General features: G+C 43.4%; 1 protein-coding gene across 1 annotated transcript in view; it reads right to left on the reverse strand.

Annotated features, from left to right (window-relative positions):
* The window catches only part of LOC311100427 (ubiquitin carboxyl-terminal hydrolase 31-like), a gene marked incomplete at both ends in the record, with an annotated part of 44,452 nt that extends 24,144 nt beyond the window's left edge, over positions 1–20,308 (reverse strand). Inside the window, one exon of the mRNA XM_084141341.1 lies at positions 19,760–20,308. Within this exon, the coding sequence (XP_083997467.1) occupies positions 19,760–20,308 (549 nt within the window). The remainder of the gene's footprint in view (positions 1–19,759) is intronic.
* Between the last annotated feature and the right edge of the window lie 4,012 nt (positions 20,309–24,320).

The raw sequence follows: 24,320 nt of genomic DNA on the forward strand, positions 1-24,320 counted from the left end.
TCCAGGCCAGCTGTAGTCACCTCCGGTCACTAGCTATCAAATGTGACACAAGGTCAACGATGCAACCAGAAGTCTGAGCACTGTTCCTCCCAGTAAAGCCCATAGGGAAACTCTTCTCATTTTCAAACCATTAGCACTGGAGCCCCCAGCACTGAAATGCAATGAAAGAGCAAGCACTCAACCCAAAGCCTCTGTGTGCATACTAAAGGGGAAATGTACAGTAGGTCTATGATGTGCACTATTTGTATACTGTATCATTGTATGCCACAGTAAATATCGAACCAGAAAAATAACAAAGTAAAATGGAGGTTGAATGCTGTTGAGTTCTCGTAAGCTTGTTTAACACATCTGCCTATGGGATTTAAGTGTAGTGCGGTTGCCAGGTGTGCATAATGATGGGTTGCCAAGTCCGGTGGTTAGTAGACCGGCGACGTCGAGCGCCGGTGTTGGGAAGCGGGAGTAGACGTGACAGATCCAGTAATCGCTGTAAAGGAAAATGGATAGGGTTATCCCCTTGTGTATCTACTGTATTGTTAATGTCTCGTTAATGAGTTGTAAGTGATCTCAAGTTTGGCCTCAGACAGTAACTACATCCTGTCTGCTATATCCTGTCTGCCTCATATTCCATTCAACATGGCTGTGATATGAAAAGGGTATATACTCTATACCTTCTACTGTCAATGATGAGAACTCAAGTTAGCTCCAATACAATATGGCTATTGACTACCAGGAAATCTGATGATGCAAACTGGGAAAAGCAGGAAGAAAATAGGTATATACTGTACTTTTTAGCACTCTACTTAACAACCCAGCTTCAGTAAAATCTCCCTCCGTTTTTTTTGTGACCACATTTTCCAAAAACACTTAAATACCTGCTCCAAATAAAAATTCAAAGATGTCTGCAGAAAGAATGGGATGTCAGCTATGACATGAAATATATTTTGGTTATTGAACTATAGTAAGTAAAGTGGATTTACAACCGGTAACAGATTTACAGTAATGGAATTACATCACAAGCTTTATATTGCATTCTGCTAAAACACTTGTCTCTCTCTATATCGGTCAGCTACATTGGTGGCCAGGGTGGGATCCTTTCGATATCCCTATGGGGCCTGGTCACACGAATGCTCCTATAGAAAAGGGGGAATACTGAAGCATGCATTGATGGCAGTTCTACAGTCTCCATCAGAGGCCCAGGCTTTTGGCATAGATGCTAAAGCTCTCATTTTTGGACTGCAACATCGTAAGATTGTGCCCTCCCCGGCACTTGATATACATTGGTTGGTAGGTTACACTGTACTTAGATACTTAAAATCATAAGTGAAATTGCCACGGGGGATGGGGGGGGAGGGGGGGGAGGGGGCCCCCCAGATAGCATATGACCAATGGCAAAAAGTGTAGAATGGCAGGAAATTTGCTTTAACAGTCAACTTTGGGCACGAAAAACGATCCAACTCCTCCTCTTTCTCAATTTTCAAACAAAGATAGGGTGTGCCTTTGGGGGGTTCATCTATGTGTCATTCTGGTCATGCGTGCTGCAACCAACATAGCTAGTTTGTTAGCTAAGCTAGCCAGTAACTCCTCCTGTATGTGTTGACGTCATTTCACAGCATTTGTTTTTGGATGGAAGCTGTAGAAATCAGTAAGAAATGGCACTTCTGTAGACAAATATCTTATTCATCCATTTTCTTTTGTTTTTAAGCATTACAGTGCATTTGGAAAGTATTCAGACCCCTTGACTTTTTCCACATTATGTTACGTTACAGCCTTATTCTAAAATTGATTAAATAAATATTTTCCCTCATCAATCTACACACCATACCACATAATGACAAAGTGAAAACAGGTTTTTAGAAATTTTTTGCAAATGTATTACAAATACAAAACAGATATCTTATTTACATAAGTATTCAGACCCTTTGCTATGAGACTCGAAATATAGCTCACGTGCATCATGCTTCCATTAATCATCCTTGAGATGTTTCTACAACTTGATTGGGGTCCACCTGTGATAAATTCAATTGATTGGACATGATTTAGAAAGGCACACAAACTGTGTAGAATTGCACGAAATTTGCTTTAAAACTAAAACAATTATTATCTGAATCATATCAAAATGTGTAGAACAGCATTTTAAACGGCACATGGTAAAATGTGTTGAAATGCAGGAAGTTAGCCGTTTCCCCAACAAAAAAAATCTGGTTTCCACTTATCCTTCCACTTATACTGTGTTTTCAAAATACACCTCAAGAGAGAGGCATAATAAGTCATGTCAAACTGTGTAGAATTGCAGGAAATGCGTTTTAAAATCTGGGGGAGGACCCCGCGGAGCCACGTCTACTGTTCAGGGTCTGAATTTCTACATCACAATTTCGCCCTTGCTTCAAATACTGTCTGAGACACCTTTGCTATGTGTCTCCGTACTCAATAAAAGGTGAAACACAAGTTTTGAGGGAGCGTGCAATTGGCATGCTGACTGCTGGAATGTCCACTAGAGCTTTTGCCAGACAATTTAATGTTAATTTCTCTACCATAAACTGCCTCCAACATCGTTTTAGAGAATTTGGCACTACGTCCAACTGGCCTCACAACCGCAGACCACGTGTAACCACGCCAGCCCAGGACCTCCACATCCGGCTTCTTCACCTGCGGGATCGTGTGAGACCAGCCCCCCGGACAGCTGATGAAACTGTGGGTTTGCACAACCTAAGAATTTCTGCACAAACTGTCAGAAACCGTCTTAGGGAAGCTCATCTACGTGTCATCGTCCTCACCAGGGTCTTAACCTGACTGTAGTTTGGCGTCGTAACTGACTTCAGTGGGCAAATGCTCACCTTCGATGGCCACTGGCATCATGTGGGCGAGCGGTTTGCTGATGTCAACGTTGTGAACAGAGTGCACCATGGTGTTGGTGGGGTAATGGTATGGGCAGGCATAAGCTATGGACAAAGAACACAATTGCATTTTATCGATGGCAATTTGAATGCACAGAGATACCGTGACGAGATCCTGAGGCCCATTGTCATGCCATTCATCTGCCGCCATCACCTCATGTTTCAGCATGATAATGCATGGCCCCACTTGGGTCAACATTTTCGGGTAGCCTTCCACAAACTTCCCAAAATAAGTTGGGTGAATTTTGGCCCATTCCTCCTGACAGACTGGTGTAACTGAGACAGGTTTGTAGGCCTCCTTGCTCGCACACACTTTTTCAGTTCTGCCCACAAATGTTCTATAGGATTGAGGTCAGGGCTTTGTGATGGCCACTCCAATACCTTGACTTTGTCCTTAAGCCATTTTGCCACAACATTGGAAGTATGCTTGGGGTCATTGTCCATTTGGAAGACCCATTTGCGACCAAGCTTTAACTTCCTGACTGATGTCTTGAGATGTTGCTTCAATATATCCACATAATTTTCCTTCCTCATGATGCCATCTATTTTATGAAGTGCACCAGTCCCTCCTGCAGCAAAGCACCCCCACAGCATGATGCTGCCACCCACGTGCTTCACGGTTGGGAGGTGTTCTTCGGCTTGCAAAAAAAAAAAACGTTTTCCTCCAAACATAACGATGGTCATCATGGCCAAACAGTTCTATTTTTGTTTCATCAGACCAGAGGACATTTCTCCAAAAAGTATGATCTTTGTCCCCATGTGCAGTTACAAACCGTAGTCTGGCTTTTTTATGGCAGTTTTGGAGCAGTGGCTTCTTCCTTGCTGAGCGGCCATTCAGGTTATGTCGATATAGGACTCGTTTTACTGTGGATATAGATACTTTTGTACCTGTTTCCTCCAGCAACTTCACAAGGTCCTTTGCTGCTGTTCTGCGATTGATTTGCACTTTTCGCACCAAAGTACATTAATCTCTAGGAGACAGAACGCGTCTCCTTCCTGAGCAGTATGACGGCTGCGTGGTCCCATGGTGTTTATACTTGCGTACTATTGTTTGTACAGATGAATGTGGTACCTTCAGGTGTTTGGAAATTGCTCCCAAGGATGAGGTCTTGGCTGATTTCTTTTGATTTTCCCATGATGTCAAGCAAAGAGGCACTGAGTTTGAAGGTAGGTCTTGAAATACATCCACATGTACACCTCCAATTGACTCAAATGATGTCAATTAGCCTATCAGAAGCTTCTAAAGCCATGACATCATTTTCTGGAATTTTCCAAGCTGTTTAAAGGCACAGTCAACTTAGTGTATGTAAACTTCTGACGCACTGGAATTGTGATACAGTGAATTATAAGTTAAATAATCTGTCCGTAAACAATTGTTGGAAAAATTACTTGTGTCATGCACAAAGTAGATGTCCTAACCGACTTGCCAAAACTATAGTTTGTTAACAAGAAATTGGTTGAAAAACGAGTTTTAATGACTCCAACCTAAGTGTATATAAACATCCTACTTCAACTGTATTTATATCTACATGCTTTTATTAGGATTTCTGTGCAAATTATATGATTGAATGTTTCTTTAAGCCTTTTTTTAGGCACTAAACTACTTCTATATATACCTCCATAAATTGTTTTAACTGGTACCGGGCTACCTTCAGGTGAGTCTTATGAGGCTTGAGGGCGTCCTTGAGCAAAACAACCAACATGTATGTGTTCGTGAGAGACTCACCTTTCCATAGTAGTTTGTAGGCCAAACCGTTTGGACCCTACAGACGTTTTCATGAGAAGACCGATTTTCGGGATGTCTCATTGTCTGACAAAAACAGCTGTAGCTCTGCCACTTTTCACTGCAGATGCGGAAGGCCGATATCGGCGGATACGGTGGTGTCAAGTGTCAATGTGCAGCGGTAGGACGGAGTCAGGCGCAGGACACAGAACTGAGTAAACAACATACTTTACTCAAAAAATAAACAACACTAGTCTCCACGCAGGGAAAACACACCAGCTCACATAAGTCTTAGACACAAAACAAAGAACAAACACGCACAAAACCATGTGGGAACCAGAGGGTTAGATAGGGAAATAATATAATGTAATGGGAACCATGTGTGTACAATCAAGACAAAACAAATGGAAAAAGAAACGTAGATCGGTGGCAGCTAGAAAGCCGGTGACGACGACCGCCGAACGCCGCCTGAACAAGGAGAGGCACCAACTTCGGCGGAAGTCGTGACAGGTGGATTGAAACGCAACCTTTGCAAAAATCAGATACACTACAGTGCATTAAGAAAGTATTCAGACCCCTTGACTTTTTCCACATTTTGTTATGTTACAGCCTTATTCTAAAATGGATTATATTAATTTCTTCCTCATCAATCTACACACAATACCCCATAATGACGAAGCGAAAACAGGTTGTTAGACATTTTTGCAAATGTATTACAAATAAAAACAGAAATACCTTATTTACATAAGTATTCAAACCCTTTGCTATGAGACTCCAAATTGAGCTCAGGTGCATCCTGTTTCCATTGATCATCCTTGAGATGTTTCTACAACTCTACCTGTGGTAAATTCAATTGATTGGACATTACATTTTTTACATTTTAGTCATTTAGAAGACGCTCTTATCCAGAGCGACTTACATGAGCAATTAGGGTTAAGTGCCTTGCTCAAGGGCACATCGACAGATTTTTCACCTAGTCGGCTCGGGGATTAGAACCAGCGACCTTTCGGTTACTGGAACAACGCTCTTAACCACTAAGCTACCTGCCGCCCCAGGCACACACCTGTCTATATAAGGTCCCACAGTTGACAGTGCATGTCAGAGCAAAAACCAAACCATGAAGTCGAAGGAATTATCCGTAGAGCTCCGAGACACAGATCTGGGGAAGTGTACCAAAACATTTCTGCAGCACTGAAGGTCCCCAAGAACATAGTGGCCTCCATCATTCTTAAATGGAAGAAGTTTGGAACCACCAATACTCTTCCTAGAGCTGGCCGCCCGGACAAACTGAGCAAAAAACCTGGCACCATCCCAAGGTGAAGCATGTCGCTCAGGACCTCAGACAGGGGCGAAAGTTCACCTTCCAACAGAACAACAACCCTAAGCACACAGCCAAGACAACACAGGAGTGGCTTTGGGACAAGTCTCTGAATGTCCTTGAGTGGCCCAGCCAGAGCCCAGACTTGAACCCGATCGAACATCTCTGGAGAGACCTGAAAATAGCTGTGTAGCGACGCTCCCCATCCAACCTGAAGGAGCTTGAGAGATCTGCAGAGAATAATGGGAGAAACTCCCCAAATACAGATGTTCCAAGCTTGTAGAGTCATACCCAAGAAGACTCGAGGCTATAATTACTACCAAAGGTGCTTCAACAAAGTACTGAGTAAAGGGTTTGTATACTTATGTAAATAAGGTATTTCTGTTTTTGTATAAAACTTTTTTTTCACTTTGTCATTATGGAGTATTGTGTGTAGATTGATGAGAAAAATGTTTATTTAATCCATTTTAGAACAAAAGTATATGGACACCCTTTCAAATTAGTGGATTTCACTATTTCAGACACACCCATTGCTGACAGGTGTATAAAATCGAGCACACAACCATGCAATCTCCATAGACAAACATTGCCAGTAGAATAGCCTTACTGAAGAGCTCAGTGACTTTCAACGTGGCACCGTCATAGGATGCCACCTTTCCAACAAGTCAGTTCGTCAAATTTCCGCCCTGCTAGAGTCCCCGGTCAACTGTAAGTGCTGTTATTGTGAAGTGGAAACGTCTAGGAGCAACAACGGCTCAGCCTCGAAGTGGTAGGCCACACAAACACAGAATGGGACCGCCGAGTGCTGAAGCATGTAGTGCGTTCAAATATTTTGTCCTCGGTTGCAACACTCACTACCGAGTTCCAAACTGCCTCTTGAAGCAACATCAGCACAATAACTGTTCGTCGGGAGCTTCATGAAATGGGTTTCCATGGCCGAGCAGCCGCACACAAGCCTAAGATCGCCGTGTGCAATTCCAAACGTCGGCTGAAGTGGTGTAAAGCTCGCCCCCATTGGACTCCGGAGCAGTGGAAACACGTTCTTTGGAGTGATGAATCACGCTTCACCATCTGGCAGTCCGACGGACGAATCTGGGTTTGGCAGATGCCAGGAGAACGCTACCTGCCACAATGCATAGTGCCAAGTGTAAAGTTTGGTGGAGGAGGAATAATGGTCTGGGGCTGTTTTTCATGGTTCGGTCTAGGCCCCTTAGTTCCAATGAAGGGAAATCGTAAAGCTACAGCATACAATGAAATCAAATCACATTGTATTTGTCACATGCGCCGAATACAACAGGTGTATACCTTACAGTGAAATGCTTACTTACAAGCCCTTAACCAACAATGCAGTTTTAAGAAAAATAAGTGTTAAGTAAAAAATAAATAAATAAAAAACAAATAATACAAAATAATTAATGAACAGTAGTAAAATAAAGTTTTGAGAATGACACAAATACTAATTTTCACAAAGTCTGCTGCCTCAGATTTGATGATGGCAATTTGCATATACTCCAGAATGTCATGAAGAGTGATCAGATGAATTGCAATTAATTGCAAAGTCCCTCTTTGCCATGAAAATTAACTTAATCATTTCAACTGCATTTCAGCCCTGCCACAAAAGGACCAGCTGCCATCATGTCAGTGATTCTCTCGTTAACACAGGCAAGAGTGTTGATGAGAACAAGGCTGGAGATCACTCTGTCATGCTGATTGAGTTAGAATAACAGACTTGAAGCTTTAAAAGGAGGGTGGTGCTTGAAATCATTGTTCTTCTTCTGTTAACCATGATTACCTGCAAGGAAACATGTGCCGTCATCATTGCTTTGAACAAAAAGGGCTTCACAGGCAAGGATATTGCTGCTAGTAAGATTGCAACAAAATCAACCATTTATCGGATCATCAAGAACTTCAAGGAGAGAGGTTCAATTGTTGAAGAAAGTTACATTGTTGAAGAAAGTCCAGCAAGCGCCAGGACCGTCTCCTAAAGTTGATTCAGCTGCAGGATCGGGGCACCACCAGTGCAGAGCTTGCTCGGGAATGGCAGCAGGCAGGTGTGAGTGTATCTGCACGCACAGTGAGGCAAAGACTTTTGGAGGATGGCCTGGTGTCAAGAAGGGCAGCATAGAAGCCACTTCTCTCCAGGAAAAACATCAGGGACAGACTGATATTCTGCAAAAGGTACAGGGATTGGACTGCTGAGGACTGGGGTAAAGTCATTTTCTCTGATGAATCCCCTTTCCGATTGTTTGGGGCATCCGGAAAACACCTTGTCCGGAGAAGACAAGGTGAGCGCTACCATCAGTTCTGTGTCATGCCAACAGTAAGGCATCCTGAGACCATTCTTGTGTGGGGTTGATTCTCAGCCAAGGGAGTGGGCTCACTCACAATTTTGCCTAAGAACACAGCCATGAAGAAAGAATGGTACCAACACATCCTCCGAGAGCAACGTCTCCCAACCATCCAAGAACGACCAATGCCTTTTCCAGCATGATGGAGCACCTTGCCATAAGGCAAAAGTGATAACTAAGTGGCTTGGGGAACAAAACATCGACATTTTGGGTCCATGGCCAGAAAACTCCCCAGACCTTAATCCTATTGAGAACTTGTGGTCGATCCTCAAGAGGCGGGTGGACAAACAAAAACCCACAAATTCTGACAAACTCAAAGCATTGATTATGCAAGAATGGGCTGTCATCAGTCAGGATGCAGACCATAAGTTAATTGACAGCATGCCAGGGCAGATTGCAGAGGTCTTGAAAAAGAAGGGTCAACACTGCAAATATTGACTCTTTGCATAAACTTAATGTAATTGTCAATAAAAGCCTTTGACACTTATGGAATGCTTGTAATTATACTTCAGTATACCATAGTAACATCTGACAAAAATATCTCATAACACTGAAGCAGCGAACTTTGTGAAGACCAATACTTGTGTCATTCTCAAAACTTTTCACCACGACTGTACAGGGGGTCCCGGTACAGAGTCAATGTGCGGGGGCACAGGTTAGTCGAGGTAATTGAGGTAATATGTACATGTAGTTAGAGGTAAAGTGACTATGCATAGATAATAAACAGAGAGTAGCAGCAGCGTAAAAGGGGGGGGGGGGGGGGGGGGGGGGGGAATGCAAATAGTCCGGGTAGCCAATTGATTAGCTGTTCAGGAGTCTTATGGCTTATGGGTAGAAGATGTTAAGAAGCCTTTTGGACCTAGACTTGGTGCTCCGGTACCGCTTGCCGTGCGGCAGCAGAGAGAACAGTCTATGACTAGGGTGGCTGGAGTCTTTGACAATTTTTAGGGCCTTCCTCTGACACCGCCTGGTATAGAGGTCCTGGATGTCTAAAATCATCTCCTTTGTCTTGGTCACGTTGAGGGAGAGGTTGTTATCCTGGCACCACACGGCCAGGTCTCTGACCTCCCTATAGGCTGTCTCATCGTTGTTGGTGATCAGGCCTACCTCTGTTGTGTCATCCGGAAACTTAATGATGGTGTTGGAGTCGTGCCTGGCCATGCAGTCATGGGTGAACAGGGAGTACAAGAGGGGACTGAGCACGCACCCCTGAGGGGCCCCCGTGTGGAGGATCAGTGTGGCAGATGTGTTTTTACTTACCCTTACAACCTGGGGGCGTTCTGTTAGTCCCAGGGTCCTTAGCTTAGTGATGTGATTTGAGGGGACTATGGTGTTGAACGCTGAGCTGCAGTCAATGAATAGAATTCTCACGTAGGTGTTCCTTTTGTCCAGGTGGGAAAGGGCAGTGTGGAGTGCAATAGAGATTGCATCATCTGTGGATCTGTTGGGGCGGTATGCAAATTGGAGTGGGTCTAGGGTTTCTGGGATAATGGTGTTGATGTGAGCCAACACCAGCCTTTCAAAGCACTTTGTGGCTAAAGACGTGAGTGCTACGGGTCGTTAGTCATTTAGGCAGGTTACGTTAATGTTCTTGGGCACAGGGACTATGGTGGTCTGCTTGAAACATGTTGGTATTACAGACTCAGTCAGGGACAGGTTGAAAAAGTCTGTGAGGACACTTCCCAGTTGGTCAGCGCATGCTCGGAGTACACGTCCTGGTAATCCGTCTGGCCCTGCGGCCTTGTGAATGTTGACCTGTTTAAAAGGTCTTACATTGGCTATGGAGAGCGTGATCACACAGTCGTCCAGAACAGCTGATGCTCTCATGCATGCTTCAGTGTTGCTTGCCTCGAAGCGAGAATAGAAGTCATTTAGCTCGTATATTAGGCTTGTGTCACTGGGCAGCTCGCGGCTGTGCTTCCCTTTGTAGTCTGTAATAGTTTGCAAGCCCTGCCACATCTGAAGAGCTTCAGAGCCGGTGTAGTAGGGTTCAATCTTAGTCCTGTATTAACGCTTTGCCTGTTTGATGGTTCGTCGGAGGGCATAACGGGATTTCTTATAAGCGTCCGGATTATTTTCCCGCTCCTTGAAAGCGTCAGCTCTACCCTTTAGCTCAGTGCGGATGTTGCCTGTAATCCATGGCTTCTGGTTGGGGTATGTCCAGTGGCTTGCGAAAGTATTCACCTCCCTTGGCATTTTTCCTATTTTGTTGCTTACAACCTGGAATTAAAATGGAATCTTTGGGGGGTTTGTATCAATAGTTTTTTTTTGTGAAACAAACAAAAAATAAGACAAAGTCAATACTTTGTAGAGCCACATTTTGCAGCAGTTACAGCTGCAAGTCTCTTGGGGTATGTCTCTATAAGCTTGGCACATCTAGCCACTGGGATTTTTGCCCATTCTTCAAGGCAAAACTGCTCCAGCTCCTTCAAGTTGGATGGGTTCTGCTGGTGTACAGCAATCTTTAAGTCATACCACAGATTCTCAACTGGATTGAGGTCTGGGCTTTGACTAGGCCATTCCAAGACATTTAAATGTTTCCCCTTTAACCACTCAAGTGTTGCTTTAGCAGTATGCTTAGGGTCAATGTCCTGCTGGAAGGTGATCATCCGTCCCAGTCTCAAATCTCTGGAAGACTGAAACAGGTTTCCCTCAAGAATTTCCCTGTATTTAGTGCCATCCATCATTCCTTTAATTCTGACCAGTTTCCCAGTCCCTGCCGATGAAAAACATCCCCACAGCATGATGCTACCACCACCATGCTTCACTGTGGGGATGGTGTTCTCGGGGTGATGAGAGGTGTTGGGTTTGCGCCAAACATAAAATGTTCCTTGATGGCCAAAAAGCTCAATTTTAGTCTCATCTGACCAGAGTACCTTCTTCCATATGTTTGGGGAGTCTCCCACATGCCCTTTGGCAAATACCAAACGTGTTAGCTTATTTCTTTCTTTAAGCAATGGCTTTTTTCTGGCCACTCTTCCGTAAAGCCCAGCTCTGTGGCGTGTATGCCTTAAAGTGGTCCTATGGACAGATACTCCAATCTCCGCTGTGGAGCTTTGCAGCTCTTTCAGGGTTATCTTTGGTCTCTTTGGTGCCTCTGATTAATGCACTCCTTGCCTGATCCGTGAGTTTTGGTGGGCGGCCCTCTCTTGGCAGGTTTGTTGTGGTGCTATATTCTTTCCATTTTTTAATATTGTATTTAATGGTGCTCCGTGGGATGTTCAAAGTTTCAGATCTTTTTTTATAACCCAACCCTGATCTGTACTTCTCCACAACTTTGTCCCTGACCTGTTTGGAGAGCTCCTTGGTCTTCATGGTGCTGCTTGCTTGGTGGTGCCCCTTGCTTAGTGGTGTTGCAGACTCCAGGGGCCTTTCAGAACAGGTGTATATATACTGAGATCATGTGACAGATCATCTGACACAGATTGCACACAGGTGGACTTTATTTCACTAATTATGTGACTTCTGAAGGTAATTGGTTGCACTAGATCTTATTTAGGGGCTTCATAGCAAAGGGGGTGAATACATATGGGCGTACCACTTTTCAGTTATTTATTTTGTATAATTCTTTGAAACAAGTTGTTTTTTCATTTCACTTCACCAATTTGGACTATTTTGTGTATGTCCATTACATAAAATCCAAATAAAAATCCATTTAAATTACAGATTGTAATGCAACAAAACAGGAAAAACGGCAAGGGGGATGAATACTTTTGCAAGGCACTGTACGTACGGTCACTGTGGGGACGACATCATCGATTCACTTATTGATGAAGCCAGTGACTGATGTGGTGTACTCCTCAATGCCATCGAAAGAATCCTGGAACATATTCCAGTCTGTGCTAGCAAATCAGTCCTGTAGCTTAGCATCTGCGTCATCTGACCACTTCTTTATTGACCGAGTCACTGGTGCTTCCTGCTTGAGTTTCTGCTTGTGATCAGGAATCAGGAGGATACAGTTATGGTCAGATTTGCCAAATGGAGGGCAAGGGAGAGCTTTGTACACATCTCTGTGTGTGGAGTAAAGGTGGTCTAGATATTTTTTTTCCTCTGGTTGCTCATTTAACATGCTGGTAGAAATGAGGTAAAACGTATTTAAAGTTTCCCTGCATTAAAGTCCCCGGCCACTAGGAGCGTCGCCTCTGGATGAGCATTTTCCTGTTTGCTTATGGTCTTATACAACTCATTGAGTGCGGTCTTAGTGCCAGCATCGGTTTGTAATGGTAAATAGACAGCTACAAAAAATATAGATGAAAACACTCTTTGTAAATAGTGCACTACAGCTTATCATGAGATACTGTACCTCAGGCGAGCAAAACCTTGAGACTTCCTTAATATTAGATTTCGTACACCAGCTGTTGTTTACAAATATACACAGACAGCCACCCCTTGTCTTACCGGAGGCAGCTGTTCTATCTTGCCGATGCAGCGTACATCTTGCCAGCTGTATGTTATTCATGTCGTCGTTCAGCCACGACTCGGTGAAACATAAGATATTACCGTTTTTAATGTCCCGTTGGTAGGATATTCGTGATCGTGTAGTTTGTCTATTTTGTTATCCATTGATTGTACGTTGGCTAATAGGACTGATGGTAGAGGCAGACTACCCACTCGCCGTCGGATCCTTACAAGGCACCCCGACCTACGTCCCCGATATCTCTGTCTCTTTCTCATGCGAATGACGGGGATTTTGGTGTCTGAAGAAAATCATTTGAGTCCGACTCGTTAAAGAAAAAGTATTCGTCCAGTACGAGGTGAGTAATCGCTGTCCTGATATCCAGAAGCTCTTTTCGGTCATAAGAGACAGTGGCAGAAACATTATCAACAAAATAAGTTACAAATAACGCGAAAAAACACACACAATAGCACAATTGGTTAGGAGCCCGTAAAACGGCAGCCATCTCCTTGCGGCGCCATTTAACTAGACATTTCTGTGCTTCCAACTTTATGGCAACAGTTTGGGGAAGGCCCTTTCCTGTTTCAGCATGACAATGCCCCCCTGCACAAAGTGAGGTCCATACAGAAATGGTTTGTCGAGATCGGTGTGGAAGAACTTGACTGGCCTGCACAAAGCCCTGACCTCAACCCCATCGAACACCTTTGGGCTGAATTGGAATGCCGACTGTGAGCCAAGCTTAATTGCCCAACATCAGTACAGCACAGTACAGTAGAGTAGAGCTCAGTATAGTATGGTAAAGTAGAGTACAGTAGAATATACTTCAGTACAGTAGAGTACATAATAATACAGTACATTATACTGTACTCAACTCGTGTGCTCTACTGTACTGAACTATGCTTTTTTTTACTGTACTGTACTCTACTGCACTGTACTGAGCCGTCCAAACTTGTGAAACATAGACGTCTAAAATCGGTGGACTTTGAAGTCAAAGCCAGTCCGGATCGTCTGTGGACATTGAAATCATGGCCAGGGCGAAATGAACACATTTCAACTACTTTTCAACGTCCATGGACGTCCGGTGTCGGTCGGTGCTCAGTGGGTAAGGATACTGGTTACAGTAAATGGAAAGAGAGGGGGCTCATGGGTAGGTGTCAGTAAGAACCGGGAGAGGTGACATTCCCTAGAGAGAGAGAAGAGAGAGAGAGCGAGAGTGAGAGAGAGGCAGAGAGAGAGAGGGGGGAGAGAGGGAGGGAGGGGTTGTCCAGACTCTTTTCACACTTGCTTTGACCACCAGACAGCAGAAAGTAAAGAAAACAGTTATGAGCTGAACATAACAGAATGCCAGTAGAAGGGAGGACTGAGCAGGTGACGTTGTGTAGCCATATCTCTAAATCACGTTGTTGTTACGCCTCCTTTGGAGGTCTGGAGAATGTTGTATTAGTTGAAACGGCTAGAATGGTCCAATGGCTTCAAGCGACTCCATTTTATTGGATGTTACATTTCAAGAACCCTCCCCCACAATGCCTTTAGAAGGGGTGCTACATGTTATGTTTGTCACTGTTTTCCGACTAGGTAGGACACATTTTGCAGAGCGCTGTCGTGTATGCTAGTTTGCAACATTGCAGAACATTTTAGAAAAACTGGAGGAGAAACTGAATTGTGCCAAAAGTGTGCTCTATACACAAAATTGAGTCGATGAAGGCATTACAACTCCTCTGCTTGAACACTCTACAATAAAAAGACACGTTATGGTGTGTCTTCCTACCGGCTATAGTAAAAGTTGAGTGAATTAAGTGTGGCCGACAGTCTGTGATTTATTGAAAGTGAAGAAATCGATGGTAATAGTAGTTTCCCCTCCACAAACACGGCATTCATGAAAATATTTTGATGGGGTTTTTAAATAGGCAATTTCCCGGCCATCTTCACACAATGTCGTTCCTATGGCACTAATCTGGTGGTCAACTTTGAGCTCCTCCCAAGCAAGGCATTTGTTTGGTTTGACGTGTTGCGAAGCGTCTCTGATTTCCACCAGGTTTCCACCCCTTTGTAGCTACTTTCTGCCATTGACTTCACCAGGCTTTCCGATTAGGGAAGCCTGGTTCTCGACGAGGCTACAGGTGACCCAACTGTGGTTTGTGACTACTATGATTTCCCATTGTAACCAATTTAATTGCAGTAATTCCGTTACTGATTCTTCGGTAATTCTGTTACTGATTTGGTTACAGAATTTCATGTTTTAATCACTTAATAATTCATAAACCAAATAGATATCAATAAAAACACTACAACTAATTTGTAGGACTACCTTTACTTGTTACTTCTGTGAACTTTCATTATCCTCTCTCCTCATGAGGGACAGAATTTAGAAAATATATATTTTTTAATGGGTTTTTGGTAACGTAATTACAAGGCACAGGGCAATGTTTCCTAGACTTCCAGAAGGCAAATAATTTATCCAAAATTAAATATACACACAATGGACAGTTTATTATGCACACCCATCTAGTACTGGGTCAGACCCCCCTTTGCCCTTTCAGACCAGCCTGAATTCTACGGGGCATTCTACAAGGTGTCAGAAACATTCTACAGGGATATTAGTCCATGCTGATGCAATGGCATCACGCAGTTGCTGCAGATTGAGCGCTGGTACAGTCATGCTGCGAACAGCCCATTCCATCTCATCCCAATGATGCTCTATTGGGTTGAGGGCTGGGAACTGCGCAGACCACTCAAGTAAACTGAACTCGCATGTTACATGCAATGTTTTTCCACTCCTCAATTGTCCAGTGTTGGTGATCGCGTGCCCACTGAAGCCACTTCTTCTTGTTTTAGCTGATAGGAGTGGAACCTGGTGTGGTCATCTGCTGCAATAGCCCATACATGACAAGGATCGACGAGTTGTGCGTTCCGAGATGCCGTTCTGCACACCACTGTTGTACTGTGCTGTTATTTTTCTGTTTGTGGCCCGCCAGTTAGCTTGCACGATTCTTGCCATTCTCCTTCGACCTCACTCATCAACGAGCTGTTTTCGCCCACAGGACTGCCACTGACTGGATGTATTTTGTTTGTCGCACCATTCTCGGTAAACCCTAGACACCGTCATGCGTGAAAAGCCCAGGTGGGCGGCCGTTTCTGAGATACTGGATCCAGCGTGCCTGGCACCGATGATCAGACCACGCTCAAAGTCGCTTAGGTCACTCGTTTTGCCCATTGTAACGTTCAATCGAACAGTAACTGAATGCCTCGATGCCTGTCTGCATGCTTTAATAGCAGGCCATGAGACTCACTGTCTGTAGGAGCGATCCATTTTCGTGAACGGGATGGTGTACCTAATAAACTGGCCGGGGAGTGTAAGCGTTGATATTAGTTGGCAGGGGTCTTTACTTCAACATTATGTATTTCTAATACCTTCTAAGACTTTTTCTGGTAGATGTTTTCTAAGAGCCCTTTTCCATCTGTTTGACCTGAAATCAAAGCCTTTGCTTATTCCTAATTTATGGGATGGAAAATGGTTGAAAAATGTATATATGCCTTAATTTCTCAAAAATATAGTCTCTTAGCTTTCATTTGACACCCAATTTTACATGCTCCTATGAACTTCACGTTGGTGTTCATGGGTCCTTTTACATGGAAACAGAGAGGAAGCGAGAGGTTTTACTACATCCAGAATCTGTCCACGAAAATAAGCCCATGAAGCGAATAATTGTTGTATGGAGGTCAATGAGAAGTGTCGAATTTGGTCAACAAAAAATGTAATTGCTAATTTGCTACGTGAGGCTTATTTGATTGAATAGAAGATTCGTACTGGTTAGGTTGTTACGAATTCACTGACATAAGTGGACACACATGGCATTTTCGGAAACTTTAAACGACTTTATATCGGAGTTGTGGATGTTGTCATAGATATAGAGGATTCATCATGGATATAACCCATTTTAGCATGGACATTGCTATTTAGGGCTTCCACCAGTTTAAAGTAGTCAACTGGGTGGGAACTCCTATTTACATTGAAGTCATTTAGCAGACGCTCTTATCCAGAGCGACTTACAAATTGGAATCCTATGAATTGGAAGCAATCAGCCAATGATGAAGAAGACAATTGACTACTTTAAAATGGAGATAGCCTCAATGGCTTTGCCCATGCTGTCACAGACGCTATAATGGCACAGATACAAAGAGTCCTCTTTCTATCAATTCAGTTCAATTCAAGGGGCTTTATTGGCATGGGAAACAATTGTTTACATTGCCAAAACAAGTGAATTGGATAAACAAAGTGAAATAAACAATAAAAAGTGAACAGTAAATATTACACTCACACAAGTTCCAAAAGAATAAAGACGTTTCAAATGTCATATTATGTCTATATACAGTGTTATAGTGATATGCAAATAGTTAAAGTACAAAATAGAAAATAAATAAACATAAATATGGGTTGTATTTACAATGGTGTTTGATCTTCACTGGTTGCCCTTTTCTTGTGGCAACAGGTCACAAATCTTGCTGCTGTGATTGCACCTTGTGGTATTTCACCCAATAGATATGGGAGTTTATCAAAATTGGATTTTTATTCAAATTCCTTGTGGGTCTGTGTAATCTGAGGGAAATATGTGTCTCTAATATGGTCATACATTTGGCAGGAGGTTAGGAAGTGCAGCTCAGTTTCCACCTCATTTTGTGGGCAGTGTGCACATAGCCTGTCTTCTCTTGACAGCCAGGTCTGCCTACGGCCTGTTGTTTGCACCCATATGTGCCCTCTCATTAGCTAGAATGGTCCCACCTGATCTTGCCTTCTCTCGCCTGCCTTCCATCTTTGAGGACATGTATTGCCATTGTTAGAGCGGTCAATTGAATATCTTGACAATATAATAGACCATCTTTGATGAAAATACCCATTGGCAGTTCAAAGGTGCTAAAAACAACCTCTCACCTTACATGGCTCTCAAACATTCTGAACACCTGTTTTATACTGTGGCTTAAGCAATTAACTAATCAGGTAGACCTGTGAAGTGACCTGTGATGCAAAACTGAGCCAATACCAATTATGACAAGATAAAATATATATTTGAAAAGTTATGGAGATAAAATGCAGATTAATTAATCAATACAAAACATGTAAACACACTTGCTTTTCATAAATCACTTGCATATTTTAAAAGAGTCCAATGTCTCTAGTGAAGAAGCCTCTCCTTCACAGATATGACCATGGCCCCACACTCCAGAGTGAATCTAGATCGAATAAGACAGTTTGTTCTCTGGCTGGCAACCAAGGGAGAAAAATGGACGGAAATAGAAACAGTGTCAGGAATAAGCGGAGTGCTTCTGGACGGGCCTGTTGAATTCAATTCCCCTCCAATATTTACTTTGAACTGGTAAAGCAGGACATGTAGTTATAAGACTGAAATAGACAAAAAGAAAATGCCTGGTGCAAAGAAATAGAGGTTCACAGAGAAATCTTTAGTTGTGTGACTTTGACAGGCATGGTGGTATTGAAAGCTGACCAGGCTAGCTGCTGGGACACAAGCTAGTAGGTTCAGACGCTGCTTTACCTTTCAATGTCCATCAAACACTCTACAGGAATACAACCTCTCTGCTCTTCAGAAAGTCCGAAAACTGTAGAAGCCTGACTTGATTTCACTGGGCGTGTTACCTTGGTGTTCTACCTTGTCCCAGACCTGCTGTTATGTTCATTTTGAAACGTTCATTGACTGACTATGAAAAGCCAACTGACATTGACTCCTGAGGTGCTGAACTGTTGCCCCCTTTATAGCCACCATGGTTATTATTTGACCCTGCATCTATGAATGTCTGAAGTCTTGAAAGCCACATGTACTCTTAAATCTCCACCGGTAACAGCCAGAAGAGGACTGGCCACCCATCGGCGCCTGGTTCCTCTCTAGGTTTCTTCCTAGGTTCCTGCCTTCTAGGGAGTTCTTTTACTAGCCATTGTGCTTCTGGAACTGTATTTCCTGCTCTTTTGGGTTTTAAGCTGGATAACTGTAAAGCACTTTCTGACAACTGCTGATGTAAAATGGGCTTCATATAATACATTTGATTGATTGATTGAGTGGCAAAAGTGTTTATGCCATTCTCAACTGATTAAAGAAATCCAACAGATAGGCGAGAGGGAACAGATCAGAGATTCACTGCTGCTGAATCCATTCATCATATCTGCCACTGCTAGGCTACTTGGTGGTTGTTTCTAATTGATTTGACTAATCAAGAGCATGGTACATTAGGCTTTAATTAAAATTGACATGACACGATTACACTTTTTAATGATTTTCATTAATTAATGTTGTTATATAGATATCTGCGAACATATTACTAACTTTGATATTGGCTTACATGAAACTATTGATCACTCTTGTATTAACAATTAATAATATTTTGGGTGGATTTTTCGTATTTTATTCATCTTGTTTGTTAGGCCCTGTGGCTCTGATGGACAAGTATCTACTTGACTCCTGATATACTGTATCCAACCGCTCAGGACTGCCCTGAATGTGTGCTCTCAATTAGAGCTTTTAGATATCCGGTGGAAGTAAATAGTGTGTATATCACAGCACTCAAGGCCCATGCACTAAACCAGGATTGGCCAACCATGTGCAGTTTTTTTTTTCTCCCGCTCTGCTCTAACGTCTAGCCTTCCTGCTCTAACACAACTACTCACAGCTGCCATTATGTTTCTGATAATGTCAATTCGAATGCATCAATAGTAGGCCTACAGTAGTTTTGTTGACACTTTCAATCCCCACAGACAACAAATAGGGCTGGGCCTACAGTAAACTGGCGCGAGCTTCTGCAACAAAGTAAGACCAAGAAAGAATGTACCCATGAAACATTGACACATCAGTTGCTGTTTTGCGGTTATATTGTAAAACTTGGCAGGTGCATATTAGTCACGTGGCTGCATTACAATAACACATGCATGCCACCTATTTAGTTGACTTTCCAGTGTGCGCCCTTTGCTGAGTTTATAATCCTGTAGGATTTCATTCTTAATCCTATTTCTATCAACAGGCAACGAGCAAAAACAATGCAAACGATTCATAGTTGGCCGCGCGTGCATCCACATACCTTGAATTCTCGACTGTGTTGTGGGGTGTACTCGAACGTCCACAGAGCACGGACGAGACCAGAAAGTTGCTCCGTGACTTCACCCGACTCCTGCTGGTGTCCCTTTCTTTGAATACAGACACCGTTTATTGACTTCGGTTTATTCGATTCAGTCGATTTGTCATTGGTGCTGTGACTGCTGTCCTCTCCACGGTATTGTTCCAATGCTAGATATTCAGCAAAGAGCTCAGTGTTGCTCAGACACTGCAAGATAGCGTTCATGAAACAGGTGTTGCCATGGTTCTTGAGTCCGGCAACTCCGGGGACCTTGTCCCCAAATAGGAACCCGCCACAGTCACTGTCGTCGGAGGGGACAGAGCCGCCTGTGGTGGCCGGGATGAAACTTGCATCGTCCTTCTCTTCATCTTCATGCTCCTCGGTGCCGAAATGGGACAGAGTCGACAGAGTCCTGAGAACTCTGTTCATAAAGCTCCCCACAGAGCGCACAGAGCCCCTTCGGAAGAGCTTCTTGCCGAAGGATTTCTTATCTTTAGTGGTAGCTTTCGACATGGTTGAAGGGCTGGGGTTTCTCAATATTTAAATCTTATTAGAGAGAGAGAGAGAGAGAGAGAGAGAGAGAGAGAGAGAGAGAGAGAGCGAGCATCTGGACAATAATTGGATCAGTCTGTCGATTCCAATGACACAAGCCAAACACAGTGATAATTGATGTTCCTCACTGATGATGACAGTAGGCTATAAAACATTATTATTATTTTGGAGGATTTGGGGGTCTTATCACCAGTAGCCTATAGCCTAATGACATGTCTCTTTTCATCTCACTTTAAACACTGCGGATTGCATACATATTCTCTATGGGAAGATGCTATCATGCCAAATGCCACTTTAAATAAAAGTAGCCTAGAGGGTCTCCACGCGTGAGTTAATTTTCATAATCTCGTAGGCTATCAATTTAGTGCCATGCCATGCAGGTGTAACATTTAGGATGCCCAAAATGATGCGCGTTCATTAGAGCATCAGCGGGTCATGATACTCGAACATCGACAGCAATAAATCAACCCATAAATTGGGACTACAGTGTACCGAGCGGTGCTCCTCATGTTTTATTAAATAAACGGCAGCTCCACCAATATAGCCTAATCCTATTCTCGCATCTTCAGAGAAAAAAAGATTCCACGATATTGCCCGAAACTGCTGTTTATAGACCCGTGGATGTCCTCACTAAATCGCCCATACCGTTGAAGCGTTTACAGAAGCTCTCTCAAACTGAGAAGCCCCCAGAAAGAAGCCCGAAGGGAAGTATAGTCCACCGCTCCCTCCATTCAGGATAATACTATCCATCGTATATACGCAGTAAAATGAACATGTTTCGATACCTCCGTCGCCAAATGTGAAGTAGTGTCTCATCCTGTGATGGTTTATTTTATTCCTAATTCTGATTCATCGCAAGGCCGCTTCTCCTGTCTTCATCATCTGGAGTCATCGATACTGCAGGCAGGCAGGGCGGTGACGACTGACGTCACTGCCAAACACAGATCCATGTTGGAGGAGAGGAGAGCAGGTAGCGGCATGTGATGCTGGCGAATTCTACTTTCTATGCCGACTGGGGTCTGTCTAACTCTGCTCTCCTGCTGTAGGACAGAATGCTCCACTAAAACTCAGACAGTCATACACAACTGGTTTAAGTGATTTTAAAAAACGCCGATTTGGAAAGATACTGAGATATTTTGGTGCCCAGAAAATTCGGATCCTTACTATAATATAATATAATAATATGCCATTTAGCAGACGCTTTTATCCAAAGCGACTTACAGTCGTGCGTGCATACATTTTTGTGTATGGGTGGCCCTTACTACAGTTAGCCTATCCTACAACTGTGTTTTCATGCATTACAGTATGTTATTTAATACTTTTCTGAGAGGAACCTTCATACTGTAAAAAAAAAAAAAAAAAGTGAACAATACAACTTGTTTGCATACAAAATGGACTGTGGGAACAGCATTCTCAGTTAACCCTTTACGCTCATGGCAATTGGCCTATATATGGTCATGGTCAAACATTTTGAGAATGACACAAGTATTGGTCTTCACAAAGTTCGCTGCTTCAGTGTTATGAGATATTTTTGTCAGATGTTACTATGGTATACTGAAGTATAATTACAAGCATTCCGTAAGTGTCAAAGGCTTTTATTGACAATTACATTCAGTTTATGCAATGAGTCAATATTTGCAGTGTTGGCACTTCTTTTTCAAGACCTCTGCAATCCGCCCTAGCATGCTGTCAATTAACATCTGGGCCACATCCTGACTAATGGCAGCCCATTCTTGCATAATCAATGCTTGGGGTTTGTCAGAATTTGTGGGGTTTTGTTTGTCCACCCACCTCTTGAGGATCGACCACAAGTTCTCAATGGGATTAAGGTCTGGGGAGTTTCCTGGCCATTGACCCAAAATGTTGATGTTTTGTTCCCCGAGCCACTTAGTTATCACTTTTGCCTTATGGCAAGGTGCTACATCATGCTGGAAAAGGCATTGGTCGTCACCAAACTGTTCTTGGATGGTTGGGAGAAGTTGCTCTCGGAGGATGTGTTGGTACCATGGCTGTGTTCTTAGGCAAAAATGTGAGCGAGCCCACTCCCTTGGCTGAGAAGCAACCCCACACATGAATGGTCTCAGGATGCTTTACTGTTGGCATGACACAGGACTGATGGTAGCGCTCACCTTGTCTTCTCCGGACAATGTGTTTTCCGGATGCCCCAAACAATCGGAAAGGGGACTCAGAGAAAATGACTTTACCCCAGTCCTCAGCAGTCCAATCCCTGTACCTTTTGCAGAATATCAGTCTATCCCTGATGTTTTTCCTGGAGAGAAGTGGCTTCTTTGCTGCCCTTCTTGACACCAGGCCATCCTCCAAAAGTCTTCGCCTCACTGTGCGTGCAGATGCACTCACACCTGCCTGCTGCCATTCCTGAGCAAGCTCTGCACTGGTGGTGCCCCGATCCTGCAGCTGAATCAACTTTAGGAGATGGTCCTGGCGCTTGCTGGACTTTCTTGGGTGCCCTGACGCCTTCTTCACAACAGTTGAACCTTTCTCCTTGAAGTTCTTGATGATCCGATAAATGGTTGATTTAGGTGCAATCTTACTAGCAGCATTATCCTTGCCTGTGAAGCCCTTTTTGTGCAAAGCAATGATGACGGCACGTGTTTCCTTGCAGGTAACCATGGTTAACAGAGGAAGAACAAATGATTTCAAGCACCACCCTCCTTTTAAAGCTTCCAGTCTGTTATTCGAACTCAATCAGCATGACAGAGTGATCTCCAGCCTTGTCCTCGTCAACACTCTCACCTGTGTTAATGAGAGAATCACTGACATGATGGCAGCTGGTCCTTTTGTGGCAGGGCTGAAATGCAGTGGAAATGTTTTTTGGGGATTAAGTTCATTTTCATGGCAAAGAGGGACTTTGCAATTAATTGCAATTCATCTGATCACTCTTCATGACATTCTGGAGTATATGCAAATTGCCATCATCAAAACCGAGGCAGCAGACTTTGTGAAAATTAGTATTTGTGTCATTATCAAAACTTTTGACCACAACTGTACATATGGACAAAGTTATTATAGTAAATGAAAACTGAGACTAAAATAAAAAACTATTTAGTAAACTGAAATAAAATATTTGAAAAACTAAAATAAAACACAACATGTAAAGTTGGTCCCATGTTTATAAAACATCCCAGACATTTTCCATACACACAAAAAGCTTATTTAGCTCAAATTTTGTGCACAAATTTGTTTACATCCCTGTTAGTGAGCATTTCTCTTTTGCCAAGATAATCGATCCACCTAACAGGTGTGGCATATCAAGAAGCTGATTAAACAGCATGATCATTACACAGGTGCACCTTGTGTTGGGGACAATAAAAGGACACTCTAAAATTTGCAGTTTTGTCACACTACACAATGCCACGTCTCAAGTTTTGAGGGAGCGTGCAATTGGCATGCTGACTGCAGGAATGTCCACCAGAGTTGTTGTCAGAGGATTTAATGTTTATTTCTTGACTATAAGCCGAGGCTTAGAGAATTTAGAGAATTTGGCAGTACATCCAACAGGCCTCACAACCACAGACCACGTGTTACCACGTCAGCCCAGGACCTCCACATCCGGATTCTTCACCTGCAGGGTCATCTGAGACCAGCCATCCGGACAGCTGATGAAACCGTGGGTTTGCACAATTGTAAAGGTTCTGCGCAAACTGTCGGAAACCGTCTCAGGGAAGCTCATCTGCATGCTCGTCGTCCTCACCAGGGTCTTGACCTGACTGCAGTTCGGCGTCGTAACCGACTTCAGTGGGCAAATGCTCACATTCGATGGCCACTGGCACGCTGGAGAAGTGTGCTCGTCACGGATGAATCCCAGTTTCAACTGTACCGGGCAGATGGCAGACAGCGTGTATGGCATCGTATGGGCAAGCGGTTTGCTGATGTCAACGTTGTGAACAGAGTGCCCCATGGTGGCGGTGGGGTTATGGTATGGGCAGGCATAAGCTACGGACAACGTGCACAA

Source organism: Coregonus lavaretus (assembly GCF_964263955.1).
Source record: "Coregonus lavaretus genome assembly, chromosome: 25".
Taxonomy (NCBI): Eukaryota; Metazoa; Chordata; class Actinopteri; order Salmoniformes; family Salmonidae; genus Coregonus; species Coregonus lavaretus.